Source organism: Culex quinquefasciatus, chromosome 3 (assembly GCF_015732765.1).
Source record: "Culex quinquefasciatus strain JHB chromosome 3, VPISU_Cqui_1.0_pri_paternal, whole genome shotgun sequence".
Taxonomy (NCBI): domain Eukaryota; kingdom Metazoa; phylum Arthropoda; class Insecta; order Diptera; family Culicidae; genus Culex; species Culex quinquefasciatus.
The window spans coordinates 85,994,653-86,017,847 of record NC_051863.1 but is presented as its reverse complement, the minus strand read 5'-3'; the positions used below and the strand labels follow the sequence as shown (position 1 = coordinate 86,017,847).

The following is a 23,195-nucleotide window of genomic DNA, read 5'->3' as shown; positions in this document are numbered from 1 at the left end:
TGTTTGTTCGGTAAAATTGGGTACTAAAGCTGCACAACGGTAAAACATACGATTGTGGAGATGGAGCCACACGTTGCCGTCGTTTCAGGGCTATTTGCAAAGATGGTTTCCGATGTTGATATATATCACACATTTATTTTATATTTATATACTTGTGTTGATAGAAATCACAACTATTGTACTATGTAAAATTGCAAGGTATTGATTTTTTTTATTTGCATCTCAATATTCTTGTTTGTAAAATCTGCTTTAAACAGGTTTTAATCTTTTTGATACGTCGTTAGCTTAGGTAGAAATTCATAAAGCACAGCAACGCTTACACAAAACAGTAAGAGAGGCCTCTTCTAGGCATTGTGATTTTTTTTTCGTTTTTTCAAAGTGGGTGTTAGGTTAGGATTCGGTATTTTGATAAATTAGTTTTGTTGCAAGGCACTCAGAATAGTTAGTATTTTTTTGTAACTTTAGGTTGTTTAATAGTTCCAGACTCCATCTGTGTGTAAGTGAGTTAAGTAATGCTTTCAGAATCTCTGATTTCAATTTATGTGGTATGCTAACCATTCGGAATAGTCAAAAAAAAATCCATAGAGTCTCGATCAATCAGCAATGAAATGATATCGGACAAAATTCGTTAATCTGTTGAACTAACGGTTTTCGGATTATGGTTGTATCGACCATTGTTGCGAATCGAGGATCTACTGGAGTTTTGACGATCAAATGGAGCCTAACATTTCAAAGGGACACATGGTTTTTGTGAACAGGGATGCATCTCTCTCACTCAAATGACAGTTTACATAATGTATGATAGGGATACACTCTTGTTTGCAGAGCTTCTGTGCCCTAATGAAATGGAAGGCACGAAATCCGTAATAACAGTTCAATGGAGCGCGTCTGCATTTGTGGACAGACAGTCTATCCCTTTCGCTCAAGTGACAGTTCACGTCAAGTAAGAGGGGATAGACTGCTTGTTTACAAATGCAGATTCGCCCTATTGAACTGTTACTACGGAAATAGTCGTCTTAACAACGAGTGTTCAACTTGTAAAGTATGAACTGTTCAGTTATGTTTATTGGGTTAAAAACAAGGTAAAGGAATGTTTGGCATTTGGGAGTTTGAGATTCAAGTTTCTTTCAGAAAGTTTAGTTTAGGTTGTTGATAAATGTTTGTTTTCCGTAAATAATAGATTGGACTTTAATCAATGGTTAAACTGGTCGAAGTGTACTATTTTATTTGCACATCTGCTTCTAGTTGTAATGTACGATAAGACTACTGACAGACGCGACAGGACGGGGCCCAGAAAAAAATGCATCAAGATTTATATTCCATAGACAAGTTAGTTTTCATCTTTCGGTTTCCAGTTTTTTTTTAAATTTCCTTTAAATTTGAAATACATCATAGGTGTCCTTTGTATAAATCACCGATTATTTACATTTTCTTATTTAATTAACTAATAATTCAATTTCTTCCGGCCCTTTTTACTTTGAATCATAATTTCAGATTTCCTTTATTCAGTGTTAAACTTAGATTAACGTAACTGCTTAAGTCATCCAAGTTCTTACTACTCACACCTACACTAATTTTCTTTCACCTTCCCCCTCCTGATCCTCTATATCTTCCGGTGGTGTTCATTTGGTATGCAATACTAGTTCGGCCACTACCCTATTTTCCACAAGAAACCGGACTTGGACTGACTTGAGGCCGCGTCCCCCACCTTGCTCCGTAAAACGAAAACGAAAACGAAACAACGGTAAAACATACGATTAAAAACCATTTCAGATCACTTTTTTTCATCTTAATGCAAATTTTTTTTTGACAATACAACATTTTTTCGATGGATCAACTATGGTCCCCTTGGAACGAGCTGTCAAGTAGGAGCTTTTCTGTCAAGAAGGACCACGAGGTTAATTTTTCAAAATTGATTTAAAAATCCATTTTAAACTCTTTGTGGTCGTACAAAGGGTCATTGTACTCAGAAAAATAAGCTTTATCGCTGTAAACAATAATATCAGCAATCTAAGCTTCATTTCAGGACCCAATTGAGAAAGAAAATAACCGTTAGTCATGGAAAAGGGCTTTAGCGAAAATGATGATTAGGGGATATGAAAATTTAAATTTAAATAAACGGCAATTGGCGTAAGTGTCACTTCGGGGAAATGGCATTCGGGAAAATGGCCGATTAGGGAAAATGACATTCGGGGATATAGCCGATTAGGGGAAATGATATTCGAGGAAATGGCATTCGGGGATGTGGCTGATTAGGGGAAGTGGTATTCGGGGATGTGGCCAATTAGGGGAAATGATTTTCGGGGAAATGAGCTAGACCCTCATTTACATTCTAAGTGGTATGGCAAATGCTCTTCATCTTTATTGTATTTTTCGTTTTATTATTAACTGTTCACATTCATTTATTTACTTCCAATTGTTTAACATTTTTGCATTGAAACCCAAATACATTTGGGTAAAAAAGAAAAATATCACTTTAACAACTAATCCTAACTTAAAACTAAAAAAAATAAATTAATTGAAATATTCACAATCAATTAGAACGAGTAAAATACGAACTTTAAGATAAATCCTCCAAGCGTTCTTACTTGTTCCGCACGAGTTTTGCAACCACGCAATGTTGTTGTCATCTCGATGAAAATGTTCAGAATTTCTTGTGGTGAAAACAGGTCACTACTGCATTCACTCGTTGATGCTGGTTGGTTTTCCCTCTGTTGCTGACTGAAGCCAGGAGGTGTTGTATTATCTGCAACTTTTTGCCGCTGATTCAACGGCAATGGCTGCAGATTTGGAACCACTCGAGCAGATCCCGCTCCTGGTGACGCCAAAGCAGGAAAATCCACGTCCGTGAATGCTAGTGGTGTCTTACGACGATTTGGTTGGTGCCTCGTCGTCGCTTGCTGCCGAATTTTTACAAACTCGTCGAATGGTCACCACCCTAGGGGCAGGACAACTTGGTCGATAGACTAACAATAGTTCGTTGATATATTAATATTTCGTCAATACTTTAACGCGACCTCACCTGGTTATGTACATCCTTGATCCACCACCACTGTCATATAGAAATGTCAAAGCAAATGTCAAAACATGACAAGCAATTTTTGCGGTGAAGCATGGAGATTCTGGAGGAAAATTTAGCAGCGACCGAAATTGGACAGATTATCTTTAGCGCGGACCTTGTCCCGACGACCAGAATTGCTCATGTTACAACGCGAAAGAATAGAAATGATCATTTGTCATAGTAAAACTAGAAAACTTAGAACCGGAGTACACTTGAAGGACAGAATCTAACCACTCCTGTGTACCAGAAGGGCAGCGGCAAGATATCATTCTACAGCACAAAGGGGCAAAAAGTAAAAGCATTATTACACAACCTAGACCCGAATTAGAGGACCAGAAAGTAAAATATTCCGTGTTTTGGCTAGAGAGCAGAACCTAAACAATCTGAGCAATCGGTATTGCACATCCTTAATTGTCTTCGTCCAGCTCGCATAAGAAAAATGTTAAATCATAACTATGTCCATGGTGGCTACGATCCACTAGGAAATCTTGCAAAAGTCCTGTCCACCGGTAATTTAGCCCGTCCGTCTCCTCCACCTCAAACCACATCACAGAGCAACGATGGTCAAGAACAATCATTTCCTTTCGCCAACGACATTTAAATCTCCTCCCGTTCGTATTTCACAATACCCGATCGAAACAAATCCGATCACCGAATGCGGCCAAATAAAACCATTTAGCGCGGCGGGATGAAAACAAATATCACAGAGAACGGTTACCATCTTCTTCCACCACGAAACAAAAGAAAATTGGGTACTAAAGCCCTATTTCAATTTCTATGTACAACGGTAAAAACACGATTAAATACCATTTCTGATCCCTTTTTTTCATTTTAATGCAAAAAAAAAATTGACAAGACTACAGTTTTTCGATGGATCAAATATGGAACCCTTGGAACGAGCTGTCAGAGCTTTTCTGTCAAGAAGGACCGCGAGTTTAATTTTTCAAAATTGATTTAAAAATCCATTTTAAACTCTTTGTGGTCGTACAAAGGGTCATTGTACGCAGAAAAATAAGCTTTATCGCTGTAAACAATAACATCAGCAATCTAAGCTTCATTTTAGGACCCAATTGAACATAAGCATGGTAGATCCACATCGTTGGAGAAAGAACCCGGATAATCATTCCAGCTGTTGACATAACCTCTTCCTCCTCCTCCTCGAGCCACACCGGATGGTAACGATTGATCTAAGTGAATCTTTTACCTATATCTGCTGCCCTGAAACCTCTTCCCGTTTGAGCTCCGTCAAACCCGGTCTAAACATCAAATTCTTAAGTGTGGCGGAAGCTTGCTAAGGCCTGATTTGGCCAATCTGTGACTGGACAGGACTTCTTCTTCAAAACAAATTCCGAACAGTATGCTTCAGGATGGTAAAATTTTCTGCGCCACAATTGTTGTTGTTTTTGTCTGCCAACTGTCAACCAAGGTGTGCAAATGTAGGTCATACCATTTTTCGTTAATAAATTAACTAGTAGATCAACGACAACGTTAATATATTGACGAAATATAATTATTTTGACTCTGTACACCCCTAGTCGCCACCGCAATTGAAACATTTGACTTCAAAGCTCTCGTTGATTGTCTCGCAAGCTTGAGTTTTGTGCTCACCTCCGCAGGTTGCATAACGACTCTTGAAGAAACAGTTCCTTCCACCATGTCCAAAGTGCAAGTAGTTCGAACATTGCGTCACGTCACGGTGCACTCGACGATAACGTTCCCAAGTCACGATGATGTTGAAAATTGCCCGAACTGTTTTCAGCTCAGACGGCGTTGTCGATCCTTTCTCGAGATGAACCAGGTACAGATGATCACGATACTTGATGTCCTTGTTGCGCCTCGTCATCTTGAAGGCTTCGATCACGTTCAACTTATGGTACGTTCGTTTGAAAAGCCGGTTCCACACTGAGTGCCGCACTCAGAGCTGTCAAATAGTACGTTCGTTTGATGGCTAGTTCCACACTGAGTGCCGCACTCAGAGCTGTCAAAGTGTTTGTTTGAAGAAACTCGCGCTAGTTCCGCACGAGTTTCGCCGCCATCTTGGAACTGAAACTCTAGTGCCGCACTCGATATTTTTTCAGTTTCATGCGAGTTCCACAAATGACGTTCGATTGAACTAAAACGGCTCTTCAAACGAACGTACCATAAGAGTTTTGAGCTCTTTTTTTAGCACACTCACATCCATGACGTAAAGGTCACGGAGGACCTGTTTCATGGGGCGTTTACCTGGATCGTCAAGGCTGTAGTAGTCAATCTTTTGCCGCACTCGTCGGAACCAGTTTTTTAGGTAGCAGAATTTTGAGTCCATCGAATGGAAGCTCGTAAAGCACCAGATTTGATAAACCCGGTCAGCCACTTTCGCACCGAATCTGATGACGATGTTTTTACAAAAATGGGTGGCATCTTTTCCCGTCGTTCAAATTGTTCCTTCTCGCTCACGTCCACAAGAAGGGTTGCGAACTGGTTTCCAGAAGAAATTTTGAGCGTCCTTGCTCAAACTGCCTGACTTTACAGGTAGCGCATCAGCATTCTTTAAGGGCATAGATGGTGTCCTTAACTCTTGGGGCAATGACTGTCAATGATTCAATGGTTCTGAATTCAGGGTCCAGAAATAGTAAATTAAAATTAAAATATAATCAAGTTATGTAAAATGCTTCTACCAACAAGAAAAAGAAAACCAATTTTAATTGAAACATTCTGAATCAAGATTTGAATGTTTTTCTAAAACAAACATGGCCGCCAAATGCCTTTCAGAGCCTTGACTCCTTCAAATCTGCCGATCCTGCTGGTGAGGACCGCCTTTTGTCTTGCCGTGAGGCATTTTTTGCACTTTTAGCACTTATTTTGTGTTTGAGGGACGCACGTCTGACTCGCTGCTCTGCTAATCGCAGACTCATATAGCTAAAATCGGGTTTTCCAACGAACCAATATTTTCTACGCATTATTCAAGCCAAAAACAAGAAGTTTTTACCTGGCAACAAGCATAACATTACTTTAAACGAAAATACCATCTAAAACAAGCTGCCGTTAAAAAGAGCTCTTAGCGCCGATGCATGTCTGGTTTCGAGTGTCTAGCCGAACCCAGTGAGAAATGTAGGGTCGATACAGGTCTAACCCCCAAGACGATTAGGCCTATAATACTTACTGGGTTGTGAGAGGCACTCAGAACAACTCATTAGATAAATGTAAAAAATTATTGGTCCGATAAAAAGTAATTTTCAACAATTTTTATTTTATTTTCTTCAGTCCGTGTACTGAGGCCTGATGGATCCGAGGCGGAACCAAATGAGCTTGGTCGCATCGTTGTGAAGCTTCCTCTCCCACCGGGAACAATGTCTACGTTATATCGCAACGATGAATTATTTGAAAAGCTCTACTTTCAAAAATATCCGGTAAATATCACTGTCTATTAATAGCTGGCATTGCATTGATTACAAATTTATGTTTTTTTTGCTGAAGGGATTCTACGACACTATGGATGCAGGTTACAAAGACAAAGCAGGATACGTGTTCGTTACTGCTCGAGATGATGATGTTATAAATGTAGCCGGTCATAGAATATCGACGTCAAGCTTAGAAGATGCAGTATTGAGGTAAATTTTGTATGCCATTCATATACAAATAGCAATACATACTCAGTGTCATATTCCCTTCTATCCCATTAAAGGCATCCTGATGTGGCAGATGCGGCCGTTTTCGGAGTGCCAGAATCAACAAAAGGGCAGATTCCACTGTGTTTGTATGTTGTCAAAAACGGAGTTAGAAAAACCCCTACCAAGTTGTCCGTTGAGCTTATTTCGTTGATTCGCGAAGTGATTGGACCAATCGCTGCGTTCCGACTGGTGGGAAAGGTCGAAAACTTACCGAGAACTAGATCAGGTATAGATGTAATATTATTAGTAGTTATGAGAACATTACTAACTCTGAAAACCTTTGGCAGGCAAAACGATGCGCAAATCAATGGCTGATTTTGCCGCCAACAAAAGGGTAATTCTACCCGGCACCATTGAGGATCCGACGGTGTTTAAAGATATCAAGAGGGCTTTACAAGAGTTGGGATACGCCATGAATGCACCAGATCCTGTTTCTAGTGATTAGAAAAGATTGTTACACCACGGCTAGAGCGGTTTCTCGGAATAGTGGAAGTTTAGTTAGTTTTAGATTACATTTGACACTTTCATTTCTTGAACAAAATGTAATAAAGAGTAGTTTGAATATTTTAATCTGAATTTCGGATCTATTGCGAATCTATTCTGCAGCACAAACTGGAAATGCACAAAAGCGGACCAACTTTCTCTATTTGCATGCAAGCAGAACATCATGATTTCAGTAACTTGTATTATTTATTTCACATGTGAAAGAATCATTTTGCATGCCATAATCATCGTTAAAGTAATCAAGTAAACCATTTTGCTGTAGATCATACAACATTTTTTCTTGACTTCCATCGTTCATGCCTCGATCACAAACCTGCGGTGTGATTGGTAGATCTATGTTTGATAGTAAGCTATCAAAGTCCATCGGGCTTACTTGCCCTGGGTGGCTGTTGTTGTTGCTGGTGCTGCTATTACACATCAAATTACTGCTATTCCTTTCACTACCGTCGAAGTTAAACCTACCATTGCTAATTTTATCACCGGTCATGTTCACCAACTCGGTGTGATTGTGGTTCAATTGCACACTTTGCTGGATGCATGCAGGTGGCGGCGGCGTCGGTTTGTATTTGGCTGACCCGTAATACATGTCACTTGGGGACCACTCGCGCTTAACTGTGTTGCATGCTACTGGATCAGGAAATTTTCTAAATGCCTCTGTTGTGCGCCGAGCAAGCAAGTAGACAATATAACAGCGGTGCTTGGGGTGTAATTTTGATTAATATCGTTAATGCTGTGAGACACTTTAGTAAGCTCTTTCCCTTCCGTCATGTCGGGATTGCCAACATTTCGGCCACCCGAAAACATGTCGCAGAATGGTTCACTATGCACAAGTGCGTCAAAATCATTGAACATATTTTTCTCCTCTGACCTTTCATTATTTTCAGAGTCATTGCTTTCAGTGTGCATCTCCGCTTCAAAATTTAGCTGCTTCAAGTGGTTGCTGCTGCACTCGGGTTCGCGCACTTCCATCGCTTGGTGGAAAGCACTGTTATCAGTTTTCGGCAATGAGTAGACAGTATCGCAGGTGTCGTCAATGTGCATGGGAAAATCCAAAAGATCGACATCGTTATAATCGCTAAGTACAAGTGGTGTTTGCAAACAGTTATTTTCCAGCGAATTTGATGTTAAGTCAGCTGTCATGCTGCTGTTTTGACTACAAGAACCTGTTGAAATATGATTCGTGTAGCTATGCTCAACGCTCTTGCATATGTTGGGAATATCCGGCTGCACTTGGCCCAACAACTTATCCAACGTTTCATTGTTAGACACGTAATCATCTACCATTTTGCCAAACGAGTCATTACAGTGTGGCACAGTTTCACTCGCACTTCCAATCGCTTCCAAATGCTGATTTGCCTTCCATGCTTCGAAAGCACCGCTGTTGATACTACTGTCGACTTTGCCATCCTGAGGCTGGATCGCCATAATCTCAGTGTCGCCAAAGTTGGGCTCGGATTTAGGCTTCAACAAGGTGCTCGTGGTGTCGGGATCAATTCGCACGGTGATCTTGATGTCCATTTCTGATAAAATTTTATCCGTAGCAAGTGGGGTGATGTTAATCTCTTCTCCCTTGAATTGCATTATTTCCGAACGTTGATCATCTTTCGATGTCGTGGGTACGACCGTCTGAGTCAGAAAATCTTGCTCCGATTTCTTTTGATTCTGCTTGATCAGTTCCAGTTCTTCCTGACTCTTTTTCAACTGCCTCTGCAGCTCTGCGATACGTTTTTGTTGTTCTTTCAACAAATTTTCCTCAATTGTATCTTGATTTTTAGGATCGTGCGCTGCACTGCTACACAGAGCTTCCACGCTGGTGCCTTTACCCTCAAAGTCTGGGATTTTCTCCATCATGTGCAGGTATGGTTTCAATCTGTCCACCAGGCTCGATTTTGAACCAGACACGGGAAGATTATAAGTTTTGCAGTACCGTTTGAGCTGAAAAACTTTCAGTTTGTTTAACTTTTCCGTCGCAGGATCGGGAGGTAATTTATGCAACGAGCTTGATTCGCCGCCTTGTGCTGTATCCTTTTCTTTAGCAGAAAATGACATTTTGGAACTAGCCGGCAAGGCTGGTGGATTTTTGCATAGATCTTCCAAGTACTCTAAAAGAGACCTGAAAACAAATTAAAATTTAATTACTTCTCATTGCAATTTTTAAAACAAGAACATACTGTTGCTTCATTATTAGCTGATAGTTGGTTTCGCCACTTTTTTGCACCGATATAGATGAGTGCTTCTGCGCATTGGGCGGGCCTTTATATTCGTGGAATTTTATTGATCTGGCTTTTGAAATAGCTTTATTTTTGCTCTTTTTCTTGATTTTTTCCTTAATATCATTTTTGATTGAGCTACTAGAAATTGTTTTTCTACTGGTTTCAGTAGCAATTACGGAAGATTTTTCAGAGCTCTCCGGTTTGACCGAATCAAGCGCTCGAAAGAAAAAAGAACATTCCTTCGGTAAATCTGCTGCAACTGCGCTTGGTTCGATAGTAATGCAAGGCGCTGCGATAACTTCGGACGTTATTGTGGCCTGAGGCTGGGCCAGATAGATGACGTTGATAGGCTGAATTTTGTGTAAATGTTGCGTTTCTCCCTCCGAACTCAGTGAGTCGTCCTCAATGCAAACCATACTTTCGGGACTTAGCAGTGCCTGCCCTGGTGAAACAGCCTCGTCCGTTGGTGTATAATTGACCAGACCTTCCTTAACAATACGCTCAATCGGCTCGTCTGCGTGCAAAATATTCTTTTCAATTAGCTCCAAAGGTCCTGGGCGATGCGATATTTTTGAATTCAGGTGATCAACCAATAGAGCCTTTTCTAGCATTCGCTTTTTCTCCGCCAAACTGGGATCAATATTTCCCTCCTGATGCTCAAGAATATGCCGCCTCTCCAATTCCATTCTATCAGGCCGTTGTTTTATTTTAGCCTTAAGCATGTCTCCTGTTTTTGCTCGTTCAAGCTGACGCGTTTGTTCATAGATTGCCGGCGAGGTTTTGGGAGCTAAAATTATACAAGTCACAGTATTTAATGTAATCATATAATAGCAATAGCAATGGCTATCCACTTACATGGCATGATTCCCTGCTCTACTAGCTGATTTAGTGAGCGTCTCACTAATAGTTTCACCTTAAGTGCTGTAGGAAAAAAATGATTTTAATAACATTTTGGCCCTGACATCCAACAAATACATTACATACATTCTTTATTTTTATCCATTGCTGTTTGTAATGGGCTCGAATCGATTACCGCTTTTGGTGGAGATGTTCGCGAGATCTGAGAGTCACATTCCATTTCAAATTTGTCGGTCAAAGAGTCCATATCCAGCAATTCCTGGTTGTTGTCTGCAAAAAAACGCAATTAAAAATATAAAATAATAAATTGAATCTAGATAACTTTCGATTTATTAGCACTTTAAGGTGGAACTGGACGCCAGCCATAAAAAAACGATGCGACCTAAATCAATTTTTATACACGACAGATTGCTTGCTTACGGCTTATTTACTGATTTCAAAAACTGGAGTCGGGGAAAACGTATTTTCGCGATTAAAAACTCTAGATTAACTCAATTATGTTATCTACGCACGTATGTATTGCGTGTAGGGGCAGGGGGGGAGGGGGACATTCTTTGATTTAGACTTTAGAATAGATTCAGACCGACTATGAGGCAAGGGTCTTGTACAAGACGGCAAATAACATCACCACACCAAAAACGACTTTTGCATTCATTGTATTTTTCGAATTATGAGCAAAAATGTAAATTTATTGACAAAACCACACAAATGTTGTTTATTTCAAGGTTCTTAAACAAGCTTTCTCGAAAGTTAGATTGTTTGAAAAAGTTTGTTCAATGTTTAGAATGTTACCAGGAGCTATTACGAAGGTACTCAAACAACAACGGAACCTTCAAATCATTTAGAGGCTTGGTGGTGGAAGTGTTAATTAAAAACCCACTTGGGGGCAGAATGGGCCACCCTCATTATTTGGGTTAAATGGATTATTTCACTCCTGGTAGCTTCACAAATCACGTTTAATGCAACATTTGTTGATTTTTTAATTGTTTGATGTTTATTTGCCAAAAAATAGTTTTTGATTTCGACATATATACACTTTTTTCAAAAATGTTTGTTTTGTTAAGTGACTTTTTTTTTATAAAAGTGATTAAAGTTCATGAAAACTATGTTGGAAAGGTTACTTTAGTCATTTTTTATCACCCTTCAACGTTGTTTTTAATGAAATGGCTTGTTTTCTAAGGTGGCTCATTCTGCCCCGCACCCTGGAAAGTTAGTCGAAAAAACACATTTTAAAGTGCTTCAAACATAGTATATAACATTATAACCAAGTATATAACATTCTAATGTTGGTGCTCTTGCGCGATTGACATTTCGGACGTTCAACATTCGAACGCCATCTTCGCTTAAAAACCTGGATAAGTATGAGCAACACACCAAACCAAGCCTGCTCCGATGGAATTGCTGGCGGCGGTTGGACTCGCAATCCAAAGGTCGTCAGTTCCATCCTGGTGTGGAAGGTTCCTTGGAGTAGAAAGAGGTTTGAGTGCTCTCCCCAGTCAAGCCTTCGGATTCCTAGGTTCTAACAGAAACTTGTAAAAGAGACCGCAAAAGACCTGGGTGTCGTGAATAGTTTGATTTTTGATGTAAAATATTATAAAGAATCTGCGAATAATATTTTTAGATATGAACTGGTCCCGAGACAAATCAGCAAATGAATTTTTCATAGCACCTTTTCAAATGTTCAGTTAGTTTTTTCGGATCTCGACATACACTGAAAATACGCCACCCTTTTTATTAGAGTGCCCAGTGCGTCCATCCCGGGAATTCCCGGGACAAAAATCCAGGTATTTTTCCAGAACCGGGAATTCCCGAATACCGGGATTTTTTTATAATTTGTCCCGGGAATTCCCGAAAAAAAATAAATTTTGGTCTGGAAATTCTGATTTGGTTGTGGAAATATATGAACAGTTGAATACCTTAGAATCGATAATAATTTTAATACATTATAATTTGTATTCGGCATATATCAGCATTTATTTAGTTTATTAGGGCAAACTGTTTAAATTTTAGTTTACCGATTTGCAAAATGCCTAGCGCTTTAAATATTTCATATTTGATTTTATATATTTTTAGAAGATTGATATATCTACTTATATTTATGATTTAAAAGTTGAAAAAAAAAACACTGGTATGTGGTCAGGACAAATGGAACGAATTAAGACAGCTATTTAGTATTTTTTTTTTGCATGATGTTTTGAATTACTATGGTTAAAACAGGAACAGAGCAAAACAATTTCACTAAACACCGATTTTTTAATTTATTGTTCTAAAATCTACTTACCTATTTAGACTGTTTTTTCCTAGTTGGCGGTAGTAACTTAAAAATAATTTGTAATTTATGTTTTTTGCAAATGTTTTTTTTTTGTGAAAGTTTAACATTTTAGCACTTGTATCAATAAGTAAAATTTTCAAATTATTCTTTTTTTTTTATTTAACACATGGATGTTTGCAAAAATTTCATTCGAAAGGCGTTTATTTGGGATTGCAAAAGATGTTGTAAGCAACTTGTTGTAAAACTTGATTTTTCCAGCACTTGTAGTATTTCTAAATAAATTTTTCAAAACAACAAATGCGCCAAGAGTTTCCTATGTACATAGACCCTTTGGAAAAGTAATCGAGATTTATCCGATAAATGTACGACTCGTGCTGAAAAAATCTTCTTTTTGCCACTTGTTGCATACATTTTTATAATGTTAAACATGAAATTCAAAACTTATCATAAATTTTACATTGGCTGGTGTCATTTAATTTGTTGTCGCCTCTTGTTTTTAAAGATATTTTCAAAGAAATTTTTCAAGCTTTTCTGATCATGTCAAATAAAAAAGAAATATATTTGTATAAGGGTAATTCTCTATCAACTCACACGAAATCGGGAAAAGTTGCCCCGACCCCTCTTCAATTTGCGTGAAACTTTGTCCTAAGGGGTAACTTTTGTCCCTGATCACGAATCCGAGGTCCGTTTTTTGATATCTCGTGACGGAGGGGCGGTACGACCCCTTCCATTTTTGAACATGCGAAAAAAGAGGTGTTTTTCAATAATTTGCAGCCTGAAACGGTGATGAGATAGAAATTTGGTGTCAAAGGGACTTTTATGTAAAATTAGACGCCCGATTTAATGGCGTTTTGAAAAAGTTAATTTTTGCGTTTCTCTTTGTTTCGTCGTCCGTGTCTGTCGCGGGTGACCATGAACGAGCATGAATAACGACGACCAACATTTTCAAAACTTTTTCTCGTAAAATCGCAATAACTCGTGATGTTTATAAGCAAACCCCTTGTATCTATATATCATTTTTTTTTGTAATTGTCTTTTTTTGTAATTGTAGAACATTGTTACACTCTAAAAAATAACCCTGCAAGATTAGAAAAAACACGAAATTTTAAAATGAAAAATTTTGTTCGAAAAGTACATTAAATTTCCCATAAAATGACATGTTCCAAAAAAAAATTACAGTCGAGTAACGAAAAATGGGAGAATTTAAATAAAAAGTGTTTTTTTCGATGAAAACTTATTTTTTTCGGAATTCTGAGTACGCCATCAAATTGGGCGTCTAATTTTACATAAAAGTCCCTTTGACACCAAATTTCTATCTCATCACTGTTTTAGGCTGCAAATTATCGAAAAACACATCTTTTTTCGCATGCTCAAAAATGAAAGGGGTCGTAACGCCCCTCCGTCACGAGATATCAAAAAACGGACCTCGGATTCGTGATCAGGGACAAAAGTTACCCCTTAGGAAAAAGTTTAACGCAAATCGAAAAGGACTGCCCAACATTGAGTACTCATACGTGCTCTGTCGCTACGAGCCCGGCTTCACATGACTGTCGTAATTAACATTCTCGCTCTTCTTCTTGTTTGCACACTCTTCAGACGCCGAACTGGTCGATTTGTTGCGAATCTTCTGTGAGGTCATGCACGACTTCCGGTCGGACCTACGGCCCACGCCCACGCGAGTTTCTCCAGTTTTTTGCGCCAGCATGTGTCCAATATCATTCAGCACAAGGCTGGAGCGCACGACATGAAGAACGAAATGGAGAACGAAACCATGTCGGAGTGCAACGGCGAAATCTACCCTATCTGAACTAGTCGCTCGGGACGTTCAACTCGGGGGACGGTTTGGTGGTGGCGCCGGACGGCTCGCGGGTAACCATCTACAACTACGAGTTGGTCGAGCGCTTAAACGCACTCAACGGTTGCACTAACATCCCGATTGCCCTGTAGGTAAGCAAGTTGACAGTGTAATAATCTTGCTAAATCTAAAAACGATTCTTTAAAAATCATCAGGAAATGGCGGGTAATCTCAGCTGTATGCGTACGCGTACGTGAACCTAATCGGCATGAACTCGTTCTGCAAGACGCGATGGGCCGCCGAACCAGCTGGTGACGTCAGGGAACTCGTCGCCAATCGAAGACGGCCAACCTGGCCGACGCCGAACAGTTTGATTTTCGGCAGGCAGTGGCCGCGGCTGGCCATCTGATGACATTCGACCCTGGTGGACCAGGTAACGGCAGGCTTGAGGAGCTCTCGCCAGGGAGGAGTCTCTACAATTGGCGAGGGTAGGTATTTTTTCATCTCTTGAAATGAATTGGTTTGACGTGTGTGCGGGCGGAGAATGGTTGCGGAATTTTATTTTCATTCGATGGCTTAGAGGGGCCTGGGATGGAAAAGGAAGAAGAATCAAAAGAGCGGGACCGGTTGAAGCCCGAAGCGCCAACACAAAAGAGCGGGACCGGTTGAAGCCCGAAGCGCCACTAATACAAAAGAGCGGGACCGGATGAAGCCCGAAGCGCCACCAATACAGATAGCGGTACCGGATGAAGCCCGGAGAAAGAGAAAAAGAGGAGAAACTGACAGTACAGCCACAGACGGTACAGATGGAGCATGAACAAGTTTAAAGACACAGATGTAAAGATGAATCATCTGAGAGTTGTCATTGAAATTGACAAAATACTTTTCGCACGGATGAGAGTAATTGGTTATTATGAAATTTGTTTGTTCCGTTCAATTACAGATGGATACCAGCAGTAAGCTGCGTTGCTCGCTAGCACCGTTCGACGCAACGGTTGATTCACAAGATTTACGACGGGAATGGAAGGAGTGGCTACGAGCCTTCGAGCTGGAGATGGAGATGCAGAACGTGTTTACGCAGCACGAAAAGTTCGTGAGGTTGCTCTCATTCGGAGGGTGAGGTTTGCAACGTATCTTTTACAACCTGAAGCCGGTACCGGATGAGATAATCCCGGAAGTCGTTCCGGTTCCAATGAGGCCACCAGAAGATCCTGAGTACGACAATGCCATTAAGAGATTGGACAAATTTTTCGTCAGCATGGTGAACGACCGGGTGGAGCTCGAAATTTGCCGCTCGCTGAGGCAGAAGCCAGACGAGTCCTTTTTTTATTTTTTTTTTCTTGGTTTTTAAAAATAGTTTATTTACCCATTGTTCGTGTTACAAACTATCATAACCTGCTCTTTACAAATGTTCAAACTATTTCCAAAAATAATCCTTATGTTTTTTCGCTCATTCCATCTATACTCTCTTATTTCCTTTTTCGAAACAAATAATTACGGTTCTGATACTCTCAAATTGTAACTTATTGTTTTTACTGCAAGCCATAAAGCTGCCTTTTCTGATTCGCTTTTCTCATCGAGATCTAATTGAAGAATATCCTCTAAATCAACTACATTCATTTTATATCGATTTTGGACAATACGACTACTCCATTCCCACACTTCCTTTGCTCTTAGGCACTCTTTTATTCTGTGTGAATTAGAATCAATTCCACCACATTTGTCGCATACAGCTGACGTCAAATTTCCAATATTGTAACTTAATAATTTTTCTTTGTTAGGTAACAAATCATTTACGAAACCAAACATTTTTGCGCGATCTTTCATTTCGAGGAAGCTTTCACTACAATTTTTCCAAATGAAAGTCCACTTTAAACTCAATTTCCCTTCAATAGCTGGTGATTCACTATTAAGCGAAACAAAATAATTATACATCAATTTTACAGTATTTAAATTATGATTAGCAACAACTCCCTTCCCTTCATTCAACCATTCCCTTGCATTACGTGTAAGTTTCTGCGGTGAATCTAAATCTATCAAATAACTTTCATCCAGTTGTGTTCCATGTGCATTTAAATTATAAAAAATGTTTTTCAGAAATAATGCCTTATATTTTGCTTCTGGATCAACAAGCCTAAGACCTCCCTTGAAAAAATCTAAATAAAGTTGTTTCCTATCTAATTTAAAAACCCGATTTAATCCCACCTGGGGTGAGATAGAGCCTTTCTTACTAAAGAATATAACGATGGTAGAACTTCTTTCAATTCATAACATTGACTTTGTTTAGAAGAAGAAGAAAGTCTTATGATGAAAGCAAAGTATTATAAATGATATGATTTCCAAAAGAAACAAAAAACGCCAATTTCACCAAAAGAATATTTTTAATCGTACATATTCTTAATCAAACAAGCGTTTATGACAAACACGAGCATAGCAAGCTTCACATGCGCCAGTGACAATGCACACCGCGGTAGGCGCAAAGAAAAACCGAGGTATAAGTGAACCGCGTGTGCCGCACGGTGCAGGGAAGATAGCCATTCAGCTTCTACGAATGTGACAGAGTCAGAGATAGCTATTTTTACAACCGCACCACTACACACTCAATCACGAGTGCCTTAGGTAGAAAGCCATTGGCGTCGCCAGCATTGAAAACTTTGAAAACGATATAAACGATGAAAAGCTTAGAAAGCTCCTATTGGAATCCAATGAACCCTGTTAAATAAACTTACGAAATCACGAAAAAATTGAGTCTACTTTTAGGCGATTTTCGGAGCCCACGGAAAACAAATAGATTGTAGCCGGATGAATGTCCTATGTCACAAAAGTTTTTAAATAAAAATTGGACAGTTATGCAAAAACAAACAGGGCAAAAGAAACCGAAAAGCTACGATATCTTACATGTTGTAGGAAACATCGGTAGACAAGCTACTACAAACGAGTATAAGTCGAGCCAGCAAATATATGCGCCAGCATTCTCGCGCCAGTATTCGAAGCTCAACTTGACAACTTGTCGACTTGGCGACGAAGCGTCGAAAATCGATGCAGTGTGATTTTTTGACGATTTTTCCGATTAAAATTCATGCTGAATCGACATATTTACGAAGATGGAAATGACGTCCTGGCTTAAAGTAAAACCTATACCTTTCTTTAGTAAGAAAGGCAAAAAGTAAATCGTTCTAAAAATTGATCGGGATTGCCGATCGATGTCGAATTTGTTTCAGATGCTCACTCATGGTCTGTACCTTACATTATGCTGAAGCATAGATAAATTGATATTAGTGACAAGTCGTTTATAATTATTATTCACAGTACTTGACCAACTTTTCTCAAATATAACCCCAAGAACTTTCAATGCTTCAGTCTCTTTGAATTTCTGTGGACCAACTTTAGCATTGTTCAACCTAAGAAACACTGATTTAGCAAAATTTAATTTAATAGATGCATACTTCGAAAATGTATCAATTACTTTTATAAAATTATCAAATTCATAATCATTCTTAACAAAAACTACTATATCATCGGCAAAAGCTAAAACATTTATGAATTTCCCATATACTAAAACGGGAGGAATAGTAACTGAAATTTTTCTAAGCAGAGGTTCTATGTAAAGTACAAAAGGATCATGCTTAAAGGACAACCCTGTCGTACTGAGCTGCTAATATTTATTTCAGAAGTTAAAAATCCATTAACCAAAACTCGAGAGGCTGCATTAGCGTACAAGTTTTTCAAACAATCTATCAATTGAATAGGAAACCAAAACTTCTCCAGGACTTTCCATAGATAGGAGTGATTAACTCTATCAAAAGCCTTATTCAAATCCACGCTTACTAAACAACCCTTAAAACGCTTAGACTCACATGCTCGAGTGAGAATTCTGCGAATGTCTTTTAAATTGTCTATACAAGAAGAATTTGGCAAACATGCTGTTTGACCAAAACCTAGCAATTTACCCATGTAAAACTTCAAACGTTCAGCAATAATTTTCATAAATAATTTATAATCGCAATCTGGGTGCTGAATAGACAGAATGCGTAACGTGATTTTCGAAAGCTCCCACTGCTCCCCACTAATACAACAGCACTACAGCTGTAAACATAAACAAAGTAGAAGGCTATGTTCAAGCTCAAGCGTGACATATTTTTTGCTGCTGAAGTGAATTGTTTTGAAACATTTTGGAAATGTTGATGTTGATGTTTTCGATGAAAAATTAAGTGCATCCCACTTTTTCTTCGTGTACTAAATGATGGGCGGCAAAAAGAGGCCTTTTTTGCTTTCCAAGTGATGAAAAATTGTGTCAGAAGTGGGTGGAATTTCGTGAATCAGAAGATCAACCGAATGGAAGTTCCGAGATTATGTATCTTTGATGTGCAGTGATAATATCAGAGTAAGATAATCCAATATTATTTGGCAGGTACCATTCAAAGTTATTCATAATTCGTCGCTAACATTTCAAAAAGTGTCATAAACATAGGTTTTGCGTGAGACATAGCGATTTTGAAATGTTAGCAACGAATCACGCCAATCTCGATTTCAACCCTGTGTGTGTGTGTGTGTGTGTGGTCCAATCCAATACCCGCTAACCGGTAGCGAAATTATGGGAAAGTATAGTTTGTATCAGACTTTGTATATGCCGAATGCTGATACAACTTATCTCAGTCCCGGGTATTAGGTGGTGATAGCCCTCGCGCTGCTTCCAACGACCCATTTCAGAATGACAGAGCTCCTTGCGGTCCAATTCCGAGGTCGCTGGGCATTGTTCGGCCCCGCCTAAACATAGAAGCAAGCATCTGAAGGAAACTCGATCTATATTTAGACTTCCAATCCCCTCAGGCAAATCAGGGATCAGCGCGTATTTAATAATATGAGAAGAAGAGATAACATGTTTCAACACTACGGATCAATTCACTGCTAGAGTGTAACCCTTCTGATGGCCGACTGCTTAGCGTCCCAGACCAGCAGCAATCCAAAGGTGTGAGTTCGAATCCCACCTGATTCATTTTAGTTTTTATTCAAATTCCTGATTAAAAAATTTCAAAGGTACCGACCGGGATTAGATCCCTGAACCTTCTGCTTGGGAGACAGAAGCCGTAACCATTAAGCCACAGAGCCAGTTTCACCAATCTCGATTTCAACCCTCTTCTTAAAATGTTTTGACTTTGAATACCTTAATAGCTCGACGCCATCGACTTTTTTTTATTCCTGACAAAATAAATTATAGATCGATCACAATACTTGCCACTTCTTCGTATTATTTTGCGAACAGTAAATTGGTTCCGCTTTGACAGTACTAAATTGAGGCCGCTTTGCGGACAACTATTCTGCACCCAGATCGCAATTTAACAAACTAATCGGACGATAATCATCCAAATGCACACTATTTGCACCTTTTTTAGGTATTAACGTAATAATTCCATCTGTAAAAGTTTTTGATGGTCGCATATTACCTGAAAGATATCCATTAAATAAAAATACTAAATCAGCTTTTAAAGAATCAAAATTATTAATATAAAACTCATATGTTAATCCATCAGGGCCCGGTGACTTTTTACGGGTACAATTTTTTAAAATTTCCTCGATTTCAACTACTGTTATAGGTCGCATAATGTCATCTCGGTCATCTTGATCTAGCGAACTATTTAAACAATGTATAGGATCTTCTGCATTCAGTTGCTGAGAACTGTTATTATCTTCGGTAAATAAATTCGCATAATATTGATAAACCTTATTTTTAAAACATTTATGTCTACAACTAAGATGTTACCGTCTTTAAGTCTTAAGTTAGAACTAGACTGAAATCTTTTAACTTGAGCAGAAACTTGATATAAATTTACCATTTCATTTTGCAAAATATTTCCATTATTTAAATTGTTTCCTAATTGTTTCATACGGTTCGATTCAATCTCATATAAACGAGATTTAATCATTTTAATATCTTATAAAGTTTCCTCATTTCTATTTTTCTTATCCATCCATTCTAACATTTTTCTATAAAAGTAAGATTTCTCATTAGAAATTTGTTGGTTTAACTCCCAACTCTTATTTTGATAAAATTGTTTAAACTTTTTTTTGCAATTACGTTCCACCAAAGATTTTTATCATCGGTGTACTGATGTCTTAACTTCCACGTTTCGAAACATTCAGAAAATTGATCCGAAACTGAACTATCGTTAGCAATCGTACTGTTTATTTTCCAATATCCTCGACCTTTTAAAGAAAACTCATCACTGCAAGATTTGATTTTCATAATAATCGCAAGATGGTCAGAAAATGCAACTGGGAGGGTTGTGAAATCTAAAACATTCTCTAAAAAAGCGCTCGGCGCATAAAATCGATCAAGCCTTGACTCTGTGTCACCCCGATAAAAAGTAAAGTGATGTTTGCGCAATTCAACAGCAATGTCCTTAAAATTAAATACTTCAATTAGTCGCTTCAACCCGGTAGAATAATTTTTATTCGAACCAGCAGTGTCAAACGCGTTCAAAATGCAGTTAAAATCGCCTCCAACCACACAGAATTTGGACCCCGCTTTATTCAAATGAATTGTCATATTGTCCAAAAATAAATCATCCCGCTCTTTTTTACGGTTAGTTCCCAAGAATGCATAAACATTAATAAAGTTGATGTGATTAATTATCACTGAGGATATTCTTCCATTAGGGTCGAGAAGGGGCTGCTGAAATCAAATGTTTTTCTAATCAAAATGGCAGTACCAGAACCACTATGACTTAAATTAACGATGGGAGCATGCGATGAAATAAACGAAAAGTTATCATAGGAAACCTCTTGCAGGAAAATAACGTCTAAATCATTAATATAAATAAAATCTTTCAAGAGCTGTTTGTTAACTAAACTATTCGAACTATTTAAATTCACAGATCCTATTTTGTAAGTGAAATTCATCATTAAAATCTACCAAAAACTAAACTAACTAAATCTACTATACAAAACTATAACTAAAGTTTAAAAAGCAAAGAAGCAAACCCTATTCTCCTACCAAATCACAGTGAAACGTCGTCCAAAACTTCCCCCCACACCCCTGTTCCCCCCAGTCCCCTGTTCCCCCCCCGGCTCCCTGTAGGAACCGCGGCTAGCATCCAACAGGGTATTAACCGTTTTCCGTTCGGGACACTCTGCCTTGATATGGTCCGTCGCACCGCAAAGGAAGCACTTGTTGACCAAACCTTCGTAAAAAACTCTTGCTCGTATGTTCCGCACATGAAGGGACGCCGGAATCTCCGTACCCTCCTTCAGCTCAATGTACGCTCCTCGGACGGATGTCCAGATGGGGAAACTCGTTTCCTCGCCGTACTTTTCGCGAATCAGCCACTGGATTCGGCCGTACTTGGACAGCGCCGTCCCGATCTCACGATCGTCCACCTCCGGCGGCAGGTTGAACAGCCGCACGTACTTCACCACCGCGTTTGCCGGTGACAGGCGAACCTGCGTCGACTCGTACTTGTTGTACGCAAACTCAATCACGGTGCTCAAAATACCGTTATTATGAAAAAAAATATGCACTCCGAGATTTTGGGGTCTATCGATTCCTTACACCATAGCGCATCTCTGTGCAAAAAATAAAAACATTCGCTGATGTAGTTTCCGAGATACAGCCCTTTTAAGATGTGACATCCGATTTTTTCAAAGAAAATCCATGAAATCAATTTAATTTAAGCATTTTAAAGAATATCATTCGAGATAAAGATGTTTTTTGCTTCATATGACTGTCAAGTATCTCTGGGCCAAGTTTCAGAAGGTTTGCTGATGTAGTTCTCGAGATACAGCCATTTTAAAATGTTATTTCCGATTTTTTCAAAGAAAATCCATAAAATCAATACAATTTCAGCACTTTAAAGAATATGCATTTCGAAATAATTATGTTTTTTGCTTCATATGACTGTCAAGTATCTCTGGGCCAAGTTTCAGAAGGTTTGCTGATGTAGTTCTCGAGATAGAGCCATTTTAAAATGTTATTTCCGGTTTTTTCAAAGAAAATCCATGAAATCAATTTAATTTCAGCATTTTAAAGAATATGCATTTCGAGATAATGATGATTTTTGCTTCATATGACTGTCAAGTATCTCTGGGCCAAGTTTCAGAAGGTTTGCTGATGTAGTTCTCGAGATACAGCCATTTTAAAATGTTATTTCCGATTTTTTCAAAGAAAATCCATGAAATCAATTTAATTTCAGCATTTTAAAGAATATGCATTTCGAGATAATTATGTTTTTTGCTTCATATGACTGTCAAGTATCTCTGGGCCAAGTTTCAGAGGGTTTGCTGATGTAGTTCTCGAGATAGAGCCATTTTAAAATGTTATTTCCGGTTTTTTCAAAGAAAATCCATGAAATCAATTTAATTTCAGCATTTTAAAGAATATGCATTTCGAGATAATGATGTTTTTTGCTTCATATGACTGTCAAGTATCTCTGGGCCAAGTTTCAGAAGGTTTGCAGATGTAGTTCTCGAGATACAGCCATTTTAAAATGTTATTTCCGATTTTTTCAAAGAAAATCCATGAAATCAATTTAATTTCAGCATTTTAAAGAATATGCATTTCGAAATAATTATGTTTTTTGCTTCATATGACTGTCAAGTATCTCTGGGCCAAGTTTCAGAAGGTTTGCTGATGTAGTTCTCGAGATAGAGCCATTTTAAAATGTTATTTCCGGTTTTTTCAAAGAAAATCCATGAAATCAATTTAATTTCAGCATTTTAAAGAATATGCATTTCGAGATAATGATGTTTTTTGCTTCATATGACTGTCAAGTATCTCTGGGCCAAGTTTCAGAAGGTTTGCTGATGTAGTTCTCGAGATACAGCCATGTTAAAATGTTATTTCCGA

The 23,195-nt window shown here is 38.6% G+C and overlaps 2 protein-coding genes across 8 annotated transcripts in view; one reads left to right on the top strand and one right to left on the bottom strand.

Moving 5' to 3' along the window:
* The window catches only part of LOC6045455 (acyl-CoA synthetase short-chain family member 3, mitochondrial), a 65,398-nt gene extending 58,111 nt beyond the window's left edge, over nt 1-7,287 (top strand). For all 3 annotated transcript variants that reach the window (XM_038264702.1, XM_038264704.1, XM_038264703.1), the window contains exons 8-11: nt 6,305-6,450; nt 6,518-6,651; nt 6,726-6,937; nt 6,999-7,287. In XM_038264702.1, the coding sequence (XP_038120630.1) occupies nt 6,305-6,450; nt 6,518-6,651; nt 6,726-6,937; nt 6,999-7,156 (650 nt within the window). In that variant the 3' untranslated portion in view covers nt 7,157-7,287. The remainder of the gene's footprint in view (nt 1-6,304; nt 6,451-6,517; nt 6,652-6,725; nt 6,938-6,998) is intronic.
* Nucleotides 7,288-7,382: 95 nt separating this feature from the next.
* LOC6046202 overlaps nt 7,383-23,195 on the bottom strand; it is a 29,207-nt gene continuing 13,394 nt past the window's right edge. For 4 of the 5 annotated variants that reach the window (XM_038264697.1, XM_038264698.1, XM_038264701.1 and 1 more), the window contains exons 2-5: nt 10,413-10,556; nt 10,284-10,349; nt 9,387-10,215; nt 7,383-9,328 (exon numbers count right to left, since the gene is read on the bottom strand). In XM_038264697.1, coding sequence (XP_038120625.1) covers nt 7,840-9,328; nt 9,387-10,215; nt 10,284-10,349; nt 10,413-10,556 — 2,528 coding nt within the window. In that variant the 3' untranslated portion in view covers nt 7,383-7,839. Of the gene's footprint in view, nt 9,329-9,386; nt 10,216-10,283; nt 10,350-10,412; nt 10,557-19,589; nt 19,798-23,195 lie in introns of those variants that run through there. The other variant, XM_038264700.1, reaches the window with a different exon arrangement.